A 21403-nucleotide genomic window follows, 5' to 3' on the forward strand; every position below is an offset into this window, starting at 1 on the left:
GGTACACAGCGTCAGCCCCAGGGGGTACCTAGATCCCCCACATGCATTTCAGCTGACCTGCAAAGCTGTCTCAATACTCTAACTCCATGGCCAGTGTAGGAGAAGCACACTCCTGCTCTCTCTTTTCCATGCAAGTCAGAGCAAGTTTCCCAGAAAGGGACCAAACAATTTCATTTTTTTTTTTAACTAAATGCTTTTAATAGAAAACAAAATACAAAATAACTCTTTCCAGAAAGCAGAAATATTTAATCTCTCGAAATGACAAACTAGAACGTGCTTTTTCCACAGATCCTTGTTGTATATGCTGATGATTTATCTCACAAAGTGTTCATGAAACTGATATTGCAACATTTTGAGAGAAATCCAACACTGGCAGAGCTGCCTCTGTGTACGCACAATAATTTAGTAATACTATTTTTTCCCATGTCACTTTGTGTGTCTCTTCCTCCCTGTTCCCTTCTCCCTAAACTGCCAACTTCCATTTACGGAAATATTTCTGTGAGGTGCAGTGGTGGATTGACATGCCCCATTTCCATTAGGAGTCCAAACTTAACTGCTTCAGTTCTATTGTGCCCTCTCTCCAGAGAAGGCAAGTTGTTTATTACTCTTAAAGCCACTGCTCTACCCTCACTATCCTCCTACCCTCAAAACACAGTGCAACCAGATTCAGAAAGATTCCTAATTAATGGAACATAAATACAAGTATCACAGCTAGTACCAGGAACCAAACCCAAATGACCACGCAGAGATGGGCCCCAACTGAGGTCAGATTTCCCTACTAAAAAGAAGGCTGGTATTTTCTACTTAGCTAGTCCAAAATATTCCAGAAGTGCTACAGGGAGCTGTAATATTTAGGACCACTATCACTGTAGAAAACACATAGTATTCTTTTAATAGAAGTCTTAAAACGCTGTTCCTCCACAATACCAGGAAAACAAAAGCAAAACAAAACAAAAAAACACTTGGCAGTAGTTCTCCACACACTCAAGCCTCAGTTAACAGTAGGTAAGATGTGCCCATCAATCAATGCAGGACATTTAAGCGCAGGTCAGCAGCTTATCTGGTTGGCAGTTTCACTTGTCTGGACCAGGCTTTCAGATTCATCAAGCTACTGGATGTACACCCCCCTTCCCCATCCCTGCAGGATTAGAAGATATATGTATTTTCATCGCTCCTTTTTCTTGTTGCAGCAACAGCACAGACCTTTTTTGTGGGCAAGACATTTTAAAGCATTTGCATCACTCTGGACATGCCTTTCAAGGGGGCAGAGGAAGAAAAGTGTTTCACAGTCAGTAATCTCAGCTGCAATGGACTCTGGCATTCAATACACCCACCCACTTCCCTAAGAAAAAAAACAAAAATTAATGTTCCTGATTTTCTTGTGCAATTCCAGTCACTAGAAGAAGATTACAGGCCATAAACTGTACGCTCAGTACATTATTCATTTGTCCGGTATATACACCAACCAGTTCACTGGAAGACCCATCTGCAGGGGCATTGCAGTAAGTGTTCCGAATGTCCCAGACCCGGACCGAATTGTCCATCGATGCCGAAGCAATTAAACTACTGTCGGGGCTAAAAGTAAGGCTGGTTATGTTGTCCGTGTGCCCCCTCAGTTCTTTGTAAAGAGTTCCTGATGCCAAGTCCCACAGCTTCAGCCGCTGGTCTTCACCTGCTGACGCCAGGTACTTACCGTTGGGAGAAAACGCAAGTGCTAGGACGGGGCCACGGTGCCCGGTGAAAAGACGCACCGAGTTCCCTTGCTGAGTGCTCCACAGGCGCACGGTTTTGTCCGTGGAGCCGGTCGCTAAGTAGTTGGAATTGGGGTGGAACTTGACACAGTCGACGTCCGCCAAGTGGCCTGCGTATATTCGCAGCGGGTACGTCCGATCAAATGTCCAGAGCCTGGCAGTGCGATCGTGGGAACCACTGGCAAAGTACAGGCTGCAGGAGCTAATATCCAAATCCCAGACAGGATAGGCATGTCCTTGGTACAACACAGTGTTTGTAAAGCTTCCGAGGTCCCAGTATCTGATGGACATGTCCTCAGAACAAGATAAGAGTCCTGAACTATCTGAAAGGAACCTTGTGCTATACACAGGTCCACAGTGTCCTCTAAGGATCTTCATTTCTGTGCCTGCACTGTCGTCCTCTTCCTCCTGGTTGGGGAGGAGAAAATGAAACAAAAAAGGAATGCATGTTTATACATTCAATTACAGGAATGACCATGAGGAAAACAGGAGTGTTAATACATGTTATTTCAGAGGTGGCACATTTTGTGCAACTCTGAGACACAAACATTGCTACACATTTGCTACATTTAAGTTAATGCAGAAAGAGATGGCAAGATAAGACTCTTTATGTAAAGGTCTTCATTTTGGGTAGCCTCATGCTCACTCCAGATGGCACCTTAACCTGGGACTGCACACAAACAGGGACAAAAAGAAATATTTTAAGACATTTTTCCACTTGCTAAAAACATATGCTTATTCCCTACCCGCTCTCTACTAAACTTTTGGCTAAGATGTTGACACAGATCTTGGCATCTGCTCTTCTGGTGTGGTTATTAGTGGAAGTGAATCTCACAGTAGAGAAAAAGAAACACAGATGTCTTAAACAAAAGGCAGGAGATGGAAAGACAAAGCCTATTTGACAAGCTGTCTGCTGGACATTCCTTCTTAGCCTCACATGTGAACAGAAACAATGTAAGGCTGTAATATCTATTTCTCCATGCAAGCTCCATCAGAGTGCTTTCACATCCTTGCCCCTGTAGAACAGGAAATGTATGCAGTTTATTTAGGTCAAAGAATCTATTTTGGGGTAGGAGAAGATGAACAATCACAAAAAGGATGGCACTGCGAACCTTTTTATCCTGTAATTCTCCAGTTCAAGTATCAGGGCAGATAAGAGAATAACTAAAGGCTTTCAAGTGTAAAGACTGTTCAGTGACTGTGCTAAAAGAATCTTCCAGTGGAGGGTAAGAATTTCTGAAAGTCTACTTCAGTAGCACATCTCAACACTTGAAGGCTACAGATTGCAGAAGTTCCAACAAATCTCAACTCGAGTGTCCCTGCCCTAAAAAGCTGGGGTTTCACTGAGAGGCTGCAAGATAACCATGACTGGGGGAGCACCTGTGTAGTAGCCTGAGACCACCCTTCCTTAGAGCTGTCAGGCAGACACTTTTCCTTAATACTCAATCAGTAATGCTCATTCACAGACAATCTCTGCACAACAAATTCAATACGATGTCCCTTTGTTTGCGAGCTGCTTCTTTATCACCACAAACTGGCCCGTTTCCTGCTGAAAGGAGCACTTCCCACCCCCCCTCCTAGAGGAAACCCAGTTGCCCAGGGCTGCCAGGCTACTGACTGACCAGCAGAAGTTGGTGTGTTGTGAGCAGCAGCTCTCTTGGCTGACACAGTATCTCCCATCCCTCTGACCTGAGGACTAACAGACAGTTTTGCTTCAGACTTAGCAACAGTCCTGAAAGCCCTTCTCCTCCAGTGGTTCCAAATCTGACATCAGAGGTGAGCAAATTCTGACTTAGCTAATTCATTGCCTTTCTGCATCTCAGCGGCATGTTTAGTGGTAGGCAGCAAGCCATGTTTAGCAAGTTAATTCCCTTCACAGTAGTCAGTGTCCACGGGAGTTTATGATGCGGCTGGGAGCCAGCTTCATCTCTACTATGGAGGTGAGGCAGAGAGAAATTGCAGGCTCTAACATGAAAAGCCCCATTCTTATTCAAATTGCTTTTTCTGCCTCAGATAAGAGTATTGCTTGCTGGAATCCACAGCATCTCTAGGCTATGTTACCACATTAAAGGAGAGAGGCTGATAACTGCAGCATTTTTTACTATTTAATTCTGACCATTAGATTCCTGACAAGCTACCAGTGGAAGCACATTCAAGTTATCTGTATTGTACTATGTTTTTTGTAAGTTCTGCAAGTCCGGGTACTTAATTTTATGCATTCAAATTCCTAGAGGGCTACTTGGGCTGCCTGCAAGCACACATTCTTTATCTTTAAAAACACCTACTCTTCTCTCATATTACAGTAGCAGTTTATTTGAAAATGCCTGATGAAGCATTCAAAACTACACTTCTGTACAGTTGCAGGCAGGAAATCTTAGCTTTTCCATCCACTTAACAACTGTACACTGTTGTTATAGCTCACTGAAAACAGTATTACCTATAATGCTTCTGAATCATTGAAGTTTTTCCATTTCCTGCTTATCCAAGTTAGTCTGCTGACCGGATAAAAAACAACTGGAAATGCAGCCACTACATCACTGCCTTGCAGAACCAAGCTTAACTTCTTTGCCAGATAGAGCACACACTTTTTTGCATCCCACAGCTACTACCACACACAGGGAAGCATTTACAGCAAAGCAGCTCTAGAAAGGTTGCAACCTGTGTTTCAAATCAGCAGGGAGGCAGGGAATTCCTTCTTCCTAATATTTTTTCAGGATTCCAGTTTCACACACTGATTAAGTTTCCTGGATATAACATACCACCGGGCACTACCTAAGTATCCATTACCTCCTTCTGAAGCGGTTGCTGCTGCAAGTTAACATGAACTATTTGTATTTCCTTGGCACGAGCAAGAAAGTCAGTCAGTTATATAAGCCTGTTTTAGTCAACAACCTACACACTAGAAGCTATCTTTTATTATTTGTACTATCCATTACAAAAAGAACTATCAAACCAATTTCACATAATATGCTAGAACTGGAAAACTTACTGGAAACACTACTAAGTTAAAAAAACCCTGAAAGTTTTTCAGCAGTGAATAGGGTATCTTCCTGAGCAAGTGCAAGACTCCCAAAATTATAGTATTAAGAAACTGAAAATAATAAAAACATTGGGACGCTTTGTTACACTGAGAACTTCCAAACGATACACCTATGGAAAGACTGCTCAGCTCCTCAGTTATTACTTAATAATTGTTGCATAACAGAATTCTGGACCCAGAAAAATGTACTGCTGATGCATTTAATTTTGTGAGCAGTAAACAGTACCTACCTCACAAAAATCCACTTGGAATAAGCCTCAAGGGAATCAGTGAGACTCAAAAACCAACAATAACCTAAAAAAACCCCACCCAACAACACAAAACAAAAAATCACCCTATCCCTTTTTTTCTAACTAGTAACAGGTTTCCCTGGGTGGGATCATCAGACTAAACCTGCAGTGCTCTTAAGAGATCAAGAGGGGTGATCTCTTAGCTACCTACGTACAGTAGGGATCTGCTAGCAGGGAAAGATGAGGGAGGCTAGACCATGGCTCTCTCTGCAGGACATTTCTTACTGCTTCTTCTAGTATTCCCTCCCATCTGCTTATCCACCAAGGTGTCAGACACCATCCCCACTCACTACCACTTGAAGGACCACTGGCACTCAACAGCAGGATCTTAGACACAGAGCTGAATGGGGTCAAGTCTTAGTCTTCACAGACTAGACAGGCTGCTGCTCTTGAGGTCTGGAACAGAGTATTATTTTCTGTTGTTCATTTATATAGTACCAGCTATGAACATGCCAAAATTGCAGAGACAAACAATACCTCCATTTGCCCCAAACCTGCATTTTTGTATTGGACCCTAAGAGAGACTATAAAGTGGCATTTATGAGATGCTATTATAAAGAAAACTGAATTACTTTAACCCAAAATAGTAAGCCTCTCCTATTTCAAAGAAGCAAGACAACACTGATAAAATGTACTGGGGCATCATACTGAGCAAAATTCACTAAAACTACACCTAGTAGAAGACTCTGACCTTACTGACACAAAAACTTTATGTAGACTAGAAAAGAATAACATTCTCCAACACTTTTCCCAAGTCTCATTTTTTACATAAACCCAGAAAGAGGTAATAAATCAAATAGTCTAGTTGCAATGCCACCCTGGAGGAGATCTACTGAAACTCACATTTTTAGACCTCTATATGTTCATAAACAAAGGATTTATTTGCTTGCAGGACATCAGAAACCAAGCTGAAGATTAATTACATCAGGCACTACTATTGAAACACAGAATCCAAAGATAATTAAACAAAACAGAAGTCAACCAAAACAAAATTAAGAAACCTTACAAAACCTAGCCAAGTTTAACAGCCTCACAAGTTATTCTATAGAACTCACTGAAGTCATGTCAAAGCACATTCAGAATTTTTGTTCTTTGTCAAAGCTTTCATAAGATGTATGCTGTGAATTCTTGCTGATCATATACTGACTGCAGTGAGACTCTCAAACACAGCCCCTGCTCATACTGAGCTGCATTACTGATGGCTGCAGCCCAGCCAGAGTGGTCTTTTTTTGGTCTGTCTTGGTATCTGTGGCTTCTACTCCTGTGGCACCCAAGCAGGTGTTGGTCTGTTCCCACCTGGAACCCCATGGGTGCCTGTGTATTTTCATGGAGGGCTCCCAGATAATGCAATTTATTTCCTTTGTAGACCACAGGCTTTCATTTGCATCTGTGACATATAACCAGCAGTGTGCTCAGGCTGGTATCCACCCCTTAACTTTGAACTCCTGATCAAGTCACTATTTGTTTTGTTGGTAGTGAAGTCACTCAGGGCAATGACAACTTTGACCTATGCTGGTCTTTGACCAGTTTTTGGTGTTAGACCTGTGCATAAATACTGTAGGATACACAAAATGTTAAATAGCCAACAAGAGCCATTTGTACTCAAGCTTCTGCAGCCATTTCATACTACATCATACTACATGTATGATAAGCAAGTATGTGCTTGCTTACATGCCAAAAAAAAAAAAAGCAGCTACTATACAGTCCTGGTAACCTGGCAGTATCTCACTTTTCTATAGTCTGGAGCCAAAAAAGGTGACCTGATGATTTAAAAGATAAATTCTTCTCTGCCACAGATTATTGACATTTGGTTTCCATGACAGGCAATATACACAGTCAGGTGCCCTATGAACTCTTGCAAGCTTATAATGAAAACAAGTCCATAGCTCCATCTTGGGCTACTCTGAGCCACTTCCCTGCTCACTCTGCAGAAAGGGTTAACCTGAGAAGCGTGTTGCTGTGCTATCTCACCTGGATGCCTGCCTCTAGTTCTCAAGCTGACTAACAAAGCAAACCCTAACCATAGATCCCTTTGTACAGCAAGCCCTCTGCACTCTTCTAAAATAAACAGAACCCTGCCACTAGGTATTTTCTGTGAGAAGAAAAAAGAGGAAAAAAGGATATTTCTCCTGCTAAATACTCAACACAAGAACAAAAAAGGCGTGTTTTTTTTTTCCCTCCTTCAAGAGGGGAGTGATTAAACAAAAGAAAAGTCACAAATTCTGATCTCTAACCAGATATAAGATGGTACGTGGGCAGCTGTAGCAGAGAGGGAAGGAAGGGCGTGACTAGAAGGCAAAAAGAGTAAACGAGAAGATGCTATCTAACCTGGCACGTGAAAGCACACGCATCCCTGTCTTTCCAGCACTCCAGCAGCTTAAAGCCTCTGAAGCTTTTACACTGCAGACTCCTTAAAAGAGACACATTCTGCATAATTTTTCCATGCTAACTCTTCACCTCTGGTTAAGGTGATTCCTTAAATACAGTTTTGCACTTAGGCATCCCTTCTTCTTCCTGAGGCCCTAGACCAGCCTCCTTTGGCTCCTTCCTTATTTTGTTCTTATTTTCTTCTTCCTGCATCTGTCCCTTCCCTCCACTCTTCTGTTCTGAGCTGCTTTCCTTCTATTTTTCATTCATGACAGTGTGTTTTTACCACCCACATCTTCTTGTTTCATCTTCCCAACCATAAGAAGGCTCCATGCTTCTTAGGGAAGGGACCTTCCCTAGTCACCTGTCCTTACTGGGCTACTTGCATACTGTCATCTCTTCAAGGACAGTAGGAGGAGGCAGATCAGAACCTAGGACTAACAAACTATGACCTGAACACAAATTCATGGCACCTCAGTGGAGCATTTACAAGCAGTACAGGAAAGCGCAAGGACAAGAGCAGGCTATAAAATGTTTGCATCAAGGCAGACAGGATGTGGAACAGCCTCATGGTCTCCCTTAAAACATTACTAGATACTCCACAATGCATGCCCAAAATAGCTCAGCAGAAAGAGTGAGGAGGGGGGGGGAAGAAAAAGGGTATCCAGACCTCCTCATCCAGGATGTCACAAGCCAGGCGGATGCGGGACACATCAACGAGATGGGGCTCAGATTTTAACTTCCTGGAACGCAAGCTCCACAGCTTCACGCACGAATTGTCGAACCCAGCAGCAAGCAGCTTGCTATTTGGTGAAATCTCTGCAGTGTTTAGCAACTGCTCTGTGTTATAGAAGGCATAGAAACAGATGGTCGTTAAGGAAGGGGGCCCGTCCTTGACACGTTTAATGCTGTCCTGCAGTAAATCCAGTGCTGCCTCATTCTGCAGAATGGAAGCTGGCACGTCGCTGGGCTCCAGGCCATTGCTCTCGTTGCGCGAGGAGCTCCCACCAGCGTAGAGCTGGTAGTCAGTCCTCTTGGCAGGTTGTACATCCAGGTGAATGTGCAAAGTCAGGACTTTGCACAGGGCGTTGTTGTTGTCACTTTGGAGGTAGCGAAGAAGGTAGTTGTAGCTGTCCTCTTGAAGGCGGATGACGTACTTGTTGTCCAGGAAAGCCCGGAGCTTCAAGTTGGACAGGATATCTTGAATAGTCATGGTTGTCTGCAACTGCTCAATGATATCCTTCTGGCTGGCATTCTGCAAGAACATGCCATGGAAGCGGCTGTAAAAACTGTCCACTGTGCTTTTTAGGCCATTCTGGACCATGTTCAGATGGAGGTAGACGAAGAGGGGATACAGAAGAGGCATCACTTCATGGCTGTGCTGAGAATCCGAATCTATATAAAAACAGTAACACACTTGGAATGATTTCTCAATCCACTTTTTACTGAGAGTAAAATACAGCAAGGACAATTACTGCAAAAAGCCTTGACAGTAGCATCAGAGAGCAAGCAAGAGGAGACTTTAGTTGGCACATCTTAGTGAACCGCTTCTGTCACCTTAAGGGGATACACAATACCTAGTACAGATCCAGAGAGAGATTTTCAAGTCAGTCAGATACACAATCAGAAAAAAATGCAGAAATTTCAAAACCCTTTTTAGGTGCAGGCCAGCTATTAAAATAACACTTCATACTACATGGCAGCTGATTTTTTCCCTACTCGTTTAAAAAGAAGAACAGCCCCTGTTTATTGCAAGAAATGGACTTTAAAATGTAACAATTATATTTAAAATAGTATTGTTTAAGTAAAAATTTGTTTACCAAGCTTGTACGGGCCTGAACTTCGGTGGCTTTTTTTCCTCTCAGCTTTAATAAAACTTGCATGTTGTGCTTTGGATTTGTCTCTGAGGGAAAGGAAGCTAGTTTCCAAAATGTACTGCAATATGCTGTGCTCTTGTTTTATTTCTGTGCCTGCCCATGTGCATGTTTTCTCTCTCTCTCTCCCTGTCTCTGCCAAGGCAAATCCCAGCAGTAATTCCTAGCACACAGTGTAACAAACTCCCGATTAGGCTGTGCTGTACCTTGCAGAGACTAATCTGTGCAACAGCTCCACCCCTCCTTCGCCAGCTTCTTGGGGCCGCTTCCCTCCCACGTTCAGCCGGCTGCAGGTAGCTGCCAGGAGGGGAGCCCTGCTGCAGAACACTGTGGCAGCATACAGAGCTGCAAGAATGAGTTACTGGAGGACCAAAAGATCCACATTACGGGAACAACATAGGCATTGCTGATCCTCAAGCAGTATTGCTTCTTTTCAACTTGCCTCCTGCCACTCACCAATGCACAATCTTTTTTTCCCCTTTTTATCAGGTTATTTTTCCTCTTCTGTTGAAAACTCTGACTTTCTCCGGTACATAATGTGCCTCTCTTCCATTTCTATATGAATAACTACAGAGCATGTGTATGGTGTGCAGTGTATACATATGAATTTGCATACTTTAGCATTATTCTCCTTTCTGTCCCACTGAAACTGGGCCAAAGCCAGTGAAACCAGTGGTCTGTATGGCATAAAAGCTCTAAGCAGCCAGCAAGCACTCTTTTCTCTCCAGCTGCTCTAGTCCAGAAATGCAGCCATTGGAAGGATGTCACTCTGCAGTGGAGGAAAAAGGGAAGAGATGGTAGGCTGGCAGAAAACAGGAACGAAGCAAAATGTTCCCAAGGAACACAGGAAAAGTGGTTATAGGAGCTGGGTCTGTCTAGCCTGGAGAAGAATAAGGGAGTATCCAACTGCCGCCTTTCATACCTGCATCACTGAGGAAAAAGAGCCAGTTTCTTCTCAGAGGTGCTCAGTAACAGGACAGCAGGCAAGCTGTTTCAAGGGAAATTCTCACCAAATTGCTCAGCCCTGCAGCGGGGGCCCAGAGATGCGGAGCCATCTCCACGTTTTTTCGTTTTCAAAGCCTGGTTGGACAAGGCTCTGAGCAACCCGATCAAATTTCAGTCTTGCCCTGCTTTAAGCAGCTAGTGGAAGTAGAGGTCTCTAGAGTTATTCCTAAATTATTCAGTGGACCTAGTCCCCTTCCCACTATTCAGTACCCCTGAGGGCAGGCATCACAGAATTGGCAAGTGTCCTGAGATGCCTTGTGGCTGGCTGGCAAGTTACACACATGAGCTGCTTCTGTTTCTGCATGGGAATAAGAAATCAAAACCGAGCGAGAGAGACAGAAAAGATTTAAAACAGTCCATCTGAACACCAAAACTGTGCCTAGCACTTCCCCAAGTAATATTTAAGCCACTGAACAGAGCAATCATACTTCTCAAAAATCTACTGAACCATAAAGATTCACCTCTGATACTAAAGTGCAACGGTGTTGAGCTGCTCTAGGTGGTAAGGCTAAGACTTCACTATTTTCTGCCTCTGCTTGCATCCCTCTTTTTCCCTTCAACAATTATCAGGAATATTAATCCTAGTGTTATGCACACTGGGATCAAATCCCTACACTGAATGTATCAGCACCCAAAGGCAGAGTGGCAACCTCACTTTTCTTGGTACAATTCTCTAAAAATACTATCTGCTCTCTTCTTCCCACATTGAGGGCTCATAGAAGAAATAAGGACATTTCCAGGAGAACTTTTTTTTTAAACTATTAACAAATATATATATAAAAAATAAAATCATTATTGTCTTCTGCATCACACTTCAGAATGAGAATTTTATTTACTTTGTCATATACCTCCAGTCTCAAAGGCAGTACAGATAAAATCTAAGGGAACAAACTCTCCCTTAAAAATCTAGATCACAAAAATAAGCCAGTTATGAATAAAATAAAAAATGCTAAACTAGGCGATAGCAGAGAACTACACTCATTTCTAAGTTACCTGCCTTTCACATGAAACACTCTAATCTTCCTTCTTGTCCTGTCTATGTATGCTGTTGTCTAGAAGATCTGCAAAGACCAAATGCTTGAACAAGAAAGGGCAAACAGTCAGCAATCTACAAAAGCCAAAGGTACTCAGCACTCAGAGAGCAACAACAAAAAAGGAAAAATAAATATTTCTAGTTGTAGTAACTGAAATCTCAAAACTAGAAAGCAAAAGACTGTTGGATAAATTATTTTAAATTTTATTACTCGTTGAAATGACAAAAACCCAGCTGTTTTCCTCTTCCTTGTGTCCTGATATTTACCTGTGAGAAAATTGCGTAATCGTCCAAATTGTACTTCATATTGCTGTGGCTCCGTCAGGCAGGGAGCTGCAGACACCACGTTGGCACAACCAGATTCAGATTGGACTGTGAAATAAAATAAGTAAAAATTAAATAGGAACTTCAGGAGTTTTGCAAGTGCATCCAGAAGCAAAGCTTGTAATGAAATCCAAGGTAACACAGCCACCAAGATGATACTTCATCTTTCAAAGCACCCAGGGATGACCCAATCCAAAACCTCTATATAAGCATGGCATTAACAAACCAGACAGATCATGAATGCGAAAATACCCTAAAAGCTTTAAAAGAAACCCCTAAAAGTCTCAGCTATTTACCTGCTCCCCTGAGACTACATTTTTAAGTTTTCAAATACAACCTCAGGTTCCCCAAGAAATTCAAAGTAACACCATCACAGATCCCTTAACAGTTTTACAACAGACTCAGTGGCTTTGCTACTTTGTACTCAGCAAAGATTACTAAGGAATTTATCACTTCCTCCAAAACAAAGTTTCTTTTTCAGTGGCATCCACCAATCATAGTGGACAGTAGGTCTAGAGTGACACTACCTCAGAATCTCAAATTCCTTGTTCCAGTCATCATCATTTACAATAAAAGATAATGATTATAATTTACTAGTCTCCTCGAGGTAGCAGTGAAACCACACTGAACCTCTAAGCAAACACTTAGTAGTTTTAAATCAAAATGTGTCCTACTCCCTTAGGATTTTAGGCTAAAGGGCAGCTGGTATCTGACCACAAATCCAGTTGTTATGGTCTCCTGAGATGGCATTAAACTGAATTTCAGAACCAGTGTTAACCCCAGTAAAAGTGGTTCTGAACTGTTCAGAGGGAACTGACTTCTCCTTTTGCGCCAAACCTTTACTCTTCTGCTAACCTCTCAGAATCCAACAGGGGACTTCGTGCAAATTTACAGACACCCACCAACGTGCCCTAAGGGTATATACAAATACCAGTGATTAAAAACACAGGTTACAAAATTGTAACTAGTATGATTATTCACTTGCTCTCTAAAAAGAGCGTGAAAGCATACGGAATTCCTCTGTTTTCCTTTCCCGATTTTTTTTTTTCAATTCGTAACTATTTTCCCCTCCACAAAACCTATTTTCATTACTCTCCCTGTTAACTCCCTCAACTTCTTTCAGTCTCCCCTGCCCCCCACTGCTTTCCATCCTCTGTCTTTGCCTTCTTCCTCCTGATTGATCACTTTTTGTTCCAGCATTTGGCTCACGCACAGAGGCACAACTCTGACAGCCCTGGAAGTCTATAAACAACATCATCAAATGTTCACATGGTAAAAAGAGATAGGCCAGCCTCCAGCTCATCTCAATGCTCTTAATTAGAAAGAGATCAGCACATGGTGTACAGGCAGCCTGTTGCTATTCTTCCCTCTCTCCCACTGGTAAGACACAGGTCTGTTTTCCCAGAGCTTATGAAAATGGAGGAGGTATGTTAACTAGCTCTCAGGGGCAAGCTGAATTTGGCTTTGGAAACAGAGTTGGGCTGTGCTCATAGTTGCCTCATCAGAAAAAAAATACATTCCAGCCCCAACACCTGATCTGCTCTCAAATAATTTAGAAACAAAGAAATAAAACTTGCTGAAAGGGACAAAGATACTCTACTTTCTACATCCTGGCTGCTTCAGAAACTTAAAGCTGGTAAGAACTCCAGGCTCACATATTGGTATTACTTAACAGCTCAAGTAAAACATTGTACTATTCAGACTTAAAATTTAATATAATAAATATTCAGCATAAGAAAGTAAACTGCATGCATGTAGTAACTAAAAAATGCTTAGTGATGGTTTTCAATGTAATCTATATTACCCATTGTAAAAGTGAAGAAAAACAAATATGAGGGTTTGTCTTTTATTCTGTGTCACAGGGTTACATACAAGGGTCAGCTCTTCAGAGTTCCGGTGGCCCCATTTCAGCAGGAATGGGAATGACTTGCCACCTTGATCATGCCGTGCAGAGCTCAACTGATTCCAAAACAAGAGTAAATTTCCAGGCATATTTTTGTCATGGTGGAATTAAAACACTGGCCATATAGCCTTCTCATACATCAATAAATCTACCGTAGTTTCATAAGAACACCTATTGGAAACATCTCCTCCAGTAATGGCAGCCAGCAATTCTTTCAGACAGTCCTGTGTGTCGCAGTATACTATGGGCAATATTAGAGGAATCTGTTCGCTAGTCACTTATTTTGTCCTTAAATATTCTTCCAGTTTTCTACAGAAATACTGGATAGACACAAGGAAGCTCTATGCTGTATTTTACTGCAGATGCAATCAGACAGGGTGCTAGATAATCTCATCTGGGCTCCCTTTCCCACAACAAGTCAGAGTAGATGATCTTTTGAGGTCCCTTCCAACCTGTGCTGCTCTATTCTTTGAGAACAGTTGTACAGATACAGCAAGTACATGAAGCAATGGAGAAGGACTGAAGAAACCCTGGAAAAAGCTAAAAAGAAATGTTGAGCTACAGCTGAGAAACAAAGCTATTTGAAATCAAAACCAGAATACACTTCACTGTGAAAGAGGAAATCACTGAACTTAAGAGAGAAGTAACCAGCTCTTCACTCTCCCATTTGTACAGGCTGGATAATTTAAAAGTCAAACAAAACACAAGAGCTGAACAGAACAAGAAAGATGAATTTTCTTAAGGAATGAGCAAAAACATCTTCAGACAAAAAAAACTGATCACTTTCCCCAAAATAAAGCAATGCAGGTTTTAGAATCTGGTCAGGTTTTATACAGTTTGTAAAACTGAGATGACTGCAGCAGAAAGTATTTTCAGCCTCTGTTGTCAGAATCAGTACAAGCTGGGTTTTTCTTTTTCAACAGTCATTCAGGAAACTGCAGCATACTCACTGTGTTTGACAGTAAGAAGCAAGAGGCTGAGTACCTGAGAGCAGACCATTTTCAGTTCTAATGAAAACTTGAGTACTAAGTTCTGAATCACTGGCCACAAAGCCCTTGCACTGGCTAAATGATCCAGACTAATAATAAGAAATTTAGTAGTAACATTTGGTGGAAGATTAGTAAAAAGACAAAACCTAGTCACACTCTCATACACACTCTTTACTGAAAGATTTTTTTTGTCCGCATTATGCCATATGCAAATGCAAGGGCTTACAATCCAGTTCATCTCTCTCACTTCAGATACTCTTGTGTCCTCCTGTTTTGGATTGGACCCAAGCTCGAAGCCCATTTCAACACCGACCTTTCTACCAATCTCTCCTGTAAAATCTCCCATCAAAAATAATTCAGCATTTTGCTTTGGTTTCATTCCTTCCCCATTTCCTTCAGTATTATTTCAAGGACTTGCAACAAACTTCCGATAGGTACTCTGAAAACAGCAGGGAACCGAAAAACGTTAAGACGATGTAGGTCACTTCTATTAATGAAATATTACCCAGTTTCCTCCAGGCCTCTGAGAGAGTCAGCCTGGACATTCACCCACAAGTCCCTCATCTTTGGATTGTAACTATGGCAAAATATTCTACAGGTGGAAGGAGCTCTTTTGGTATCCACTCTTGGCTAGTTACAAGCACAGTTATATGCAACTAACATTTTGTTAAGTTTTATCACAAGTAACTATGGTCTCCACCACTCTTAGCCTGGGATACTGTCACAATTTAAGCAGTTTCATTATCAGAAAACATTTGCTCCTTGCATTTTCACCTAAAGTTCAGCCCAGTATTTTCTATTACTTTTCCTGATAAATTCAATCCTTACAATCTCTACTTTGCTTGAATCCTTTAAATATTTGTATATGCTCAAGGAGTAGCATAGTTTGTTATAAGAAAAATAATAATTACAATGAAGACTGTCACAGATGGGATTTTAAAATCAGGTAGAGCAGCAGCATTTGGAAGCTGTTAAGGAAGAGGAGAAAGGGCATGTAGGGAAATAAACTGTCTCATCAACTGAAGGAGCATTTTTTTCAAGTGACAGACTAGAGCTTTCACAACTAGAAAGCTGACTAGTCCAGAGAAAAGAGCAGCCCTTATCATTTTCATTTCACAGGATATAGCTCTCCTGGTGTACAAAGGTAAAACAGATTTTCCAGCCTCTGCTTCATCCCTCATCCAGGCCCTTCTCATCTCCATCCCAAAGCACCCCTACTTACTAGACTTCATGTTCTTTGGGGTTACAACACACACAGTTTCCACTATTATGACCTGGTATTTCAGCCTACTGATTCATTGATCATAAATCTCACCTTGTTATACTTCCAGACATCTTAATTCTTCAGAAGTTCCTAACTCATGCCAGCTTTACACTAGGCAATTACTTCATTTCAAAAGAAGAGCTGTCCAGTCATGCAGACAAATTAATGTAGTTACCAATACACATACACTTGTCACAACTCTTCCAAGATGCACGCATGGAAAATACTATAGGATTACCTGTGAGATTAGCTGCCATCTCTTCAGCAGTCTGAGACAGCCTCAGGCCTTGCTTTAGGGGACCTTCTGAGTCCACGTACTGACGGCGCTTGAGGTAGCAGGACACTGCCATCTGAATCTGTTCTGTGCGTACGCGTTTCATGACCTCGAGAGAAAAGAAAAAGACGATGGGGTTTTTGCAATGTAGGTACACACTAGGACTGACAGAGAACAAACAGCTCCGTATTTTCATTGCTGAAGTCGAACAACTTCATTACTGAAGGATGAAACAAAACCTTTAGGCTAGTGCCTAAGGTGTAATTAGATAACTTTGAATTAGATCCATAAAGATATTTTGCAGCCTAATTCTCCTATTTCCACTGAGGAAGCAAAAATAATTTTTGAGTATTCCAGACTAAAACTGCAGTGATAAGCAGAAGTATTTGATTCTGTTAAATATTAACTTATAGAAAGTGAACATTTCTCCTCCTTGCTTTTTTACAGTAGCAGTTTGGGTATTCTTCAGTCATATTTTGATGCCTCTGCTTGACTGACCAAGAAAAAAAGAGTCAAGGGAATGAGAAATTAACATACAAGAAGGAAATTTCAGAATCAAAATGCTTTCAATAGCACATCCATTTTACCTGTTTGGGGAGTTCAAGAAGCAATAGCTTATCACCTGAACTTCAAGGTTAGAGCCAGACTTCTGGCACTTCAGTCAGGTAAGACCCCATAAAAATAACAACAGGGAAATTAAAAACAAAAGCAGAGCCTTCTGCCTTTTTCTCCTGCCCCCATCTATCTAGACTTCCTTTCTATAGAAGTACAAACAAATTATTTGAAGGATTTAAAAATATTTTTAAATTTATATAAATGTATGTTCTTACATTTATAAAAATGTTGAAAGCCATCCTCACAACCACCACTTGGCAGCATTTCAAAACCTAAAGGAGCCTGACGCTGGCTTTTAGCCTGTGGCTTGTAAAAAAAGAAACTCAGCAAGATGAATGCAACAGCTCTCTTGCTATTTGAGTGGACCCTGACAGCCACCAGTCCTTCAAAACAGCCATCAGTTTTACACAGATGTCCAGATAACATAAAAGGTTTTAAATAAAGCAGAAGTAAGCAACAGTTTTATTCTACCAGAATAACAGGTACAGACTACCTCAAGGTAGTTCTACACCTTACAACCCCACTGCCACAAGACCTGCATGCATTTTCCAGTGCACATGCTTTCTGGTTTGAGTAGATAAATCCAACGAAACGCAACTTTTCAGAGACAGACAGGGATGCCCATTCCTCTCCCTTGTAAGAACCATATTTCTAACAAAATGATAGCTTTAAAAATATGATCATAAATTAGCCTTTTCTAATACCTATGCACACTTCAGTGTGCAGTAAGTACTCTGTGGAATTCCAAGCAGACAGGGATGCAAGGTTTCAGCAGAAGTTACTTTAAACAGGTATGTGGAATTGCAAACACGTACGCTCTGGAGAAAACCCTAAAAAGATTTCCATTTGTTCTCACAGGTGAAATAACTGTTGAGGGTGGGGAAGGGGCACCAACAGGTGTGGAATTTCAAAGCATTTCCAGATAGACCTATTAAATTCATTACTTTCAACCACAACTTTATCCACTCCAAAAGCAAGCTTCCTTTTCATCTTCCTTGCAATTAAAGAAATTATATTTGAGACTTGCATTGTCTCAAATACAACACTTTTTCTGCTGCACAAAACTGTAGGAAAGACAGAATTCTAACAAAGACAATGAAAGAAAGGTGGACACTGGAATGGATCAGCACCTTAGCACCCTCCTAAAAGACATCGTGAACTAAACTTCACAATGTATTATGTTGCCATTCTGCATTTCAGCTATCAGCATGGACTCAGGTTCAAGGGACTTGTCTAGGTCCACATGAATGCAGAGACTGCCATACGACAGAGGTTTGGGTAGCAACTGAATTATATTTGAAATGCTCTCATAGACGCTTACTTCAGGTCTAGAAATAATTTCTGAGTTTGCATCTAGATTGTTGTACTGACGTATAATCCAAAAGAAATTCACTCCCCAAATGGCACAGAACAAATTAAACCAAATGTTTCTGAAGTGGTTTAGCCTGTCAAAACTGTGCAAACCAGCCTCAAGTATGTGGCTCAGTTGCAGAAAGAGAATCTAGAAATACCCTTGCCCATACTTTTTTTTGCTTCAGTTACAGGATCAATTTGCACAAGGTTAGATTTGGTGAGAAAACCCTTATTCACTCTGGCACAGCATGGATGTATAGGTAATTCCTCATAAACTCATCATGGATCAAAGAAACCATCAACTGGTGTGTTAAAGATGTAGAGCTCCAGAAGACCCTTTGAAATGACAGTAACAAACAAGAGGAGCACTGAGATCAGCCTTTTCAGGCTGCCGAGTGAGCAGATGACCAACAGTGAAAATGGTCAATTTTAAATGAGAGGCAAAAAGAGAAAAAAAAAAAAGTAGTCTCAAATTCTATCATCAGGATTGGACATTTTAGCAGCAAGAGAAAAGGGCCTGGGAAAGGAGAAGTCACTAGCAGCTGATTCAAGTCCAAGATTTTTCAGACCTTTGGGGATAACAGGGGAGCCCCAGCTTCTTCAGCCAAGATTAGCAAGGTGGTGTTTGCAGCTGCTTTATGCAATCTGTACAGTTTCTTCCTCCCTTCACATACCTTGTATACTACTCCAGTCACAGAAGTGGGTGTTACAAGCATTACCTCAAGGAGGTTTCTGTCCCTACTCCCAGGTGACAGAACAGGAACTACCTTACAGGAAAAGCATCTTCTCCAAGAAACACCCATTGGCATCAGACACACTGTCACCCCTACTTTCATTTCAGGTCTCTGTTTCTTCATTCACTTTACCTCTATACTTCACTCTCAGCATTACAAAGAGCAGTGTCACAGGAACAGGGCAAGTGTTAATGGAAAGTGCAGGAAGAGCACAGACGAAGTTCCTACAAATATTCTTGATAAAACTCAAGATTAGAGTATATCATAAAATAAGCATAAGGATGGCTTGCCAAAATGCCTTCAGCTGGGTTCAAGCTGAGCCAGTTTACAACAGGTCAATGATGCAGAATTTAAAGGCAAATAAGGATGAGCCTGCCATTTTAACCTCCGCTCAGTGTCAAGACTCCAGCTCTCATCACTAAAGATAATATCTAAAATATGAAACAAACTGAAGGCATACAGTGTTCCCTGTCCAAGCTTGCAAAAAGCTTGAAACAATTGTTCAGAAGTCCTAGCTGCCTCGTTCTTCTCAAACATCCAGAGAGAACAATAAATACTAATGCCATGCACTATTTTTACTGATAAGCAAAATACATAAGGAAAAAGAGAAGAAAGAGCACATCAGGAGCCTGCACACCTACAATGCAGTGTCCTCTGCAGCGCTGCAAACTAGAGAAAAGAAAAAAAAAAAGGATATTGAGTTAATTTTTTGAGGAACAAAAAACACTGAAGAAACCTGGAGGAGAAGCAGATCATACAAAACACATCACAAGTTCCTCTTTCAAAAGCTGGAAATTGGCTGTGTAGTAAGCATTGGGCCAGGAAGTTCATTTCCTGTCTAACCTACATCTTGAGTGCAGGTTTAGGCAGATTCAATGGCCTTGAAATATTATCAGTACAGACATACAAAAAAGAGCTTGAAAACTAGCATTGGAAACACTGCTTTTAAAGACCCTGCATTCCTTTCCCAATGCTGGTACAGCAGTCTCTTCCTTACAACAGACTGAGAAAAGACCTGTGAACATCAGAGAAGAGCCAAGGACGTTAGAAAAAGCCTGAAGAACAACCTACAGAAACACACTTTGAATATTGTCTACTGAGAACAGTGTCTCAAGCCTTAGCTGTGGACAGAGGAGTATCACCTCCTCACTACAGGTGAAATTTAGGGTCTACCAACAATACAAAATCATCCAATTTTTAACTTTGTGACATGAAGTTCATCTAAGGATTACAAAATTTCAGAATAAACAAGATAAGGATAAAGTGATACAAAGGTAACCATGACCCTAGAGCCAAAGGGACTTCCCTGCAGCTGCAATTCCGCAGAACGGGCAAGTAAACACCACAAGCTGACACTGGGAGCCGGCGTGGCGGCGCAAAACGGGAAAAGCGCTGCAGACGGCCGGAGCCGGGGGGAAGGAGGCTTCGCCCGAGCAGAGACGTTCACGCGAAGAGGCAGAGAGGAACCAGCTGTGACTTCAGGAGAGCCTGCACCACCCACTCGCCCTGGGCCTGGAGCGGGCTCACCGTCCACGGATTGAGCTGTGCCAAGCCTACAGTGCGTTTCCCCTCTCCCTGAAGACAGAGCCAAGCAGCCCGCTTCCCCTGCCGGACCCGCCCACCCCGCGCTGCCGGGGCAGGACACGCTGCACCCCGCACACGGCCGGCAGACCCGCCCGCCCTTCCTCCGCCGGGCCCCGCGGAGACAGCCGGGCCGGGGCCGCAGCCCCGACGGGGAGCGGGAGCGGCCGCCCGGGCCCCGCTCCCGGCTGGGACACTGACGGGCGCCGGCTGGAAGGACGCGAAAGTGAAAGTATTCCCCCAAAAAAAGAGAGGAAAAAAAGAAAAAAAAAAAAAAAGAGAAGCGGTGCGGTAAGAAGCAGCTCACTAAAGCCCGCACTTTGCAAGCAGAAATAAAGATACTGGACGAGTTGAGCCCCCCCCGCGACTTCCGAGCGCAGAGCGGGCGCCCGGCCCTGCCCTCCCCCGGGGCTGCCCCGAGCGCCGCCCCCGGGCCCCAGCCCTCCCGGGGCCCGCCGGCCTCCCGGGAGCCGCCCGCCGCGCCGCGCCGGGCCGGGCCTGCGGGCCTCCGCCACGAGGCGGCCCGGCGGGACGCCCAGGGCTGCCTCCCGCCGCCAGCCGGCGCCGCCCCGCCGCGCTCCCCCGCCCCGGCCCGGCCCGGCGCGGCCCCCGGCCCGCAGCCCCGCAGCCCCGCTCCGCGCTCCCCGCCACTCACTGGGCATCGCAGGCGGCCGCGGCGGCGGGAGGCGGGGGCCGGCGGGGCGGCGGGGGCGCTGTCACTGCGCCCAGCGGCGCCAGGCGCTGCCGGCGGGCGCGCCGCCGCTGCCGCCTCCCCTGGCTGCCGGTGGTGCTGGCGCTGGCGCGGCAGGGGCTGCCCGGGGGCCGGCGGGCGGCGGCGGCGGCCGCTCCATGGCTGCCTGACACACGCCGCGGCGGGCGGGCGGGGGAGCGGGGCGGGGGCGGCCCCCGCGCAGGCGCCCTCCGGCCGCCAATGGGCGCGGGCTCCCCCCCGCACGGCCTCCCGCCCTCGGCGATCGGCTGGCGCTGCCTGCCGGGACAGAGGTCG

The 21403-nt window shown here is 43.5% G+C and overlaps 1 protein-coding gene across 4 annotated transcripts; it reads right to left on the reverse strand.

Annotated features, from left to right (window-relative positions):
• Positions 1–225: 225 nt before the first annotated feature.
• Positions 226–21269, reverse strand: TAF5L (TATA-box binding protein associated factor 5 like). Of its 4 annotated transcripts, none has more exons than XM_051614161.1 (5): positions 21053–21269; positions 16079–16223; positions 11628–11732; positions 8119–8843; positions 226–2159 (listed from the first exon to the last, which is right to left on the reverse strand). In XM_051614161.1, exons 2-5 carry the CDS (start codon positions 16218–16220, stop codon positions 1362–1364), a joined length of 1770 nt encoding a protein of 589 aa, XP_051470121.1. In that variant the 5' UTR covers positions 16221–16223; positions 21053–21269; the 3' UTR covers positions 226–1361. The 4 variants fall into 4 exon arrangements, with proteins under 4 accessions (XP_051470121.1, XP_051470120.1, XP_051470122.1 ...); XM_051614160.1 differs by lacking the exon at positions 21053–21269 and adding an exon at positions 16945–20397; XM_051614162.1 differs by lacking the exon at positions 21053–21269 and adding an exon at positions 16702–16931.
• Positions 21270–21403: the final 134 nt, after the last annotated feature.

Source organism: Apus apus, chromosome 3, assembly GCF_020740795.1.
Source record: "Apus apus isolate bApuApu2 chromosome 3, bApuApu2.pri.cur, whole genome shotgun sequence".
NCBI classification, from domain to species: Eukaryota; Metazoa; Chordata; class Aves; order Apodiformes; family Apodidae; genus Apus; species Apus apus.

Bases quoted from the DNA above. Each gene is read 5' to 3' on its own strand.
- TAF5L (XM_051614159.1), bottom strand. From the start codon at position 16,310: ATGAAAATACGGAGCTGTTTGTTCTCTGTCAGTCCTAGTGTGTACCTA. The intron at 11,733-16,078 runs GTAATCCTATAG...TTTATTTCACAG, and splicing joins GATGGCAGCTAATCTCACAG to TCCAATCTGAATCTGGTTGT. The intron at 8,844-11,627 runs GTAAATATCAGG...GTTTTTATATAG, and splicing joins ATTACGCAATTTTCTCACAG to ATTCGGATTCTCAGCACAGC.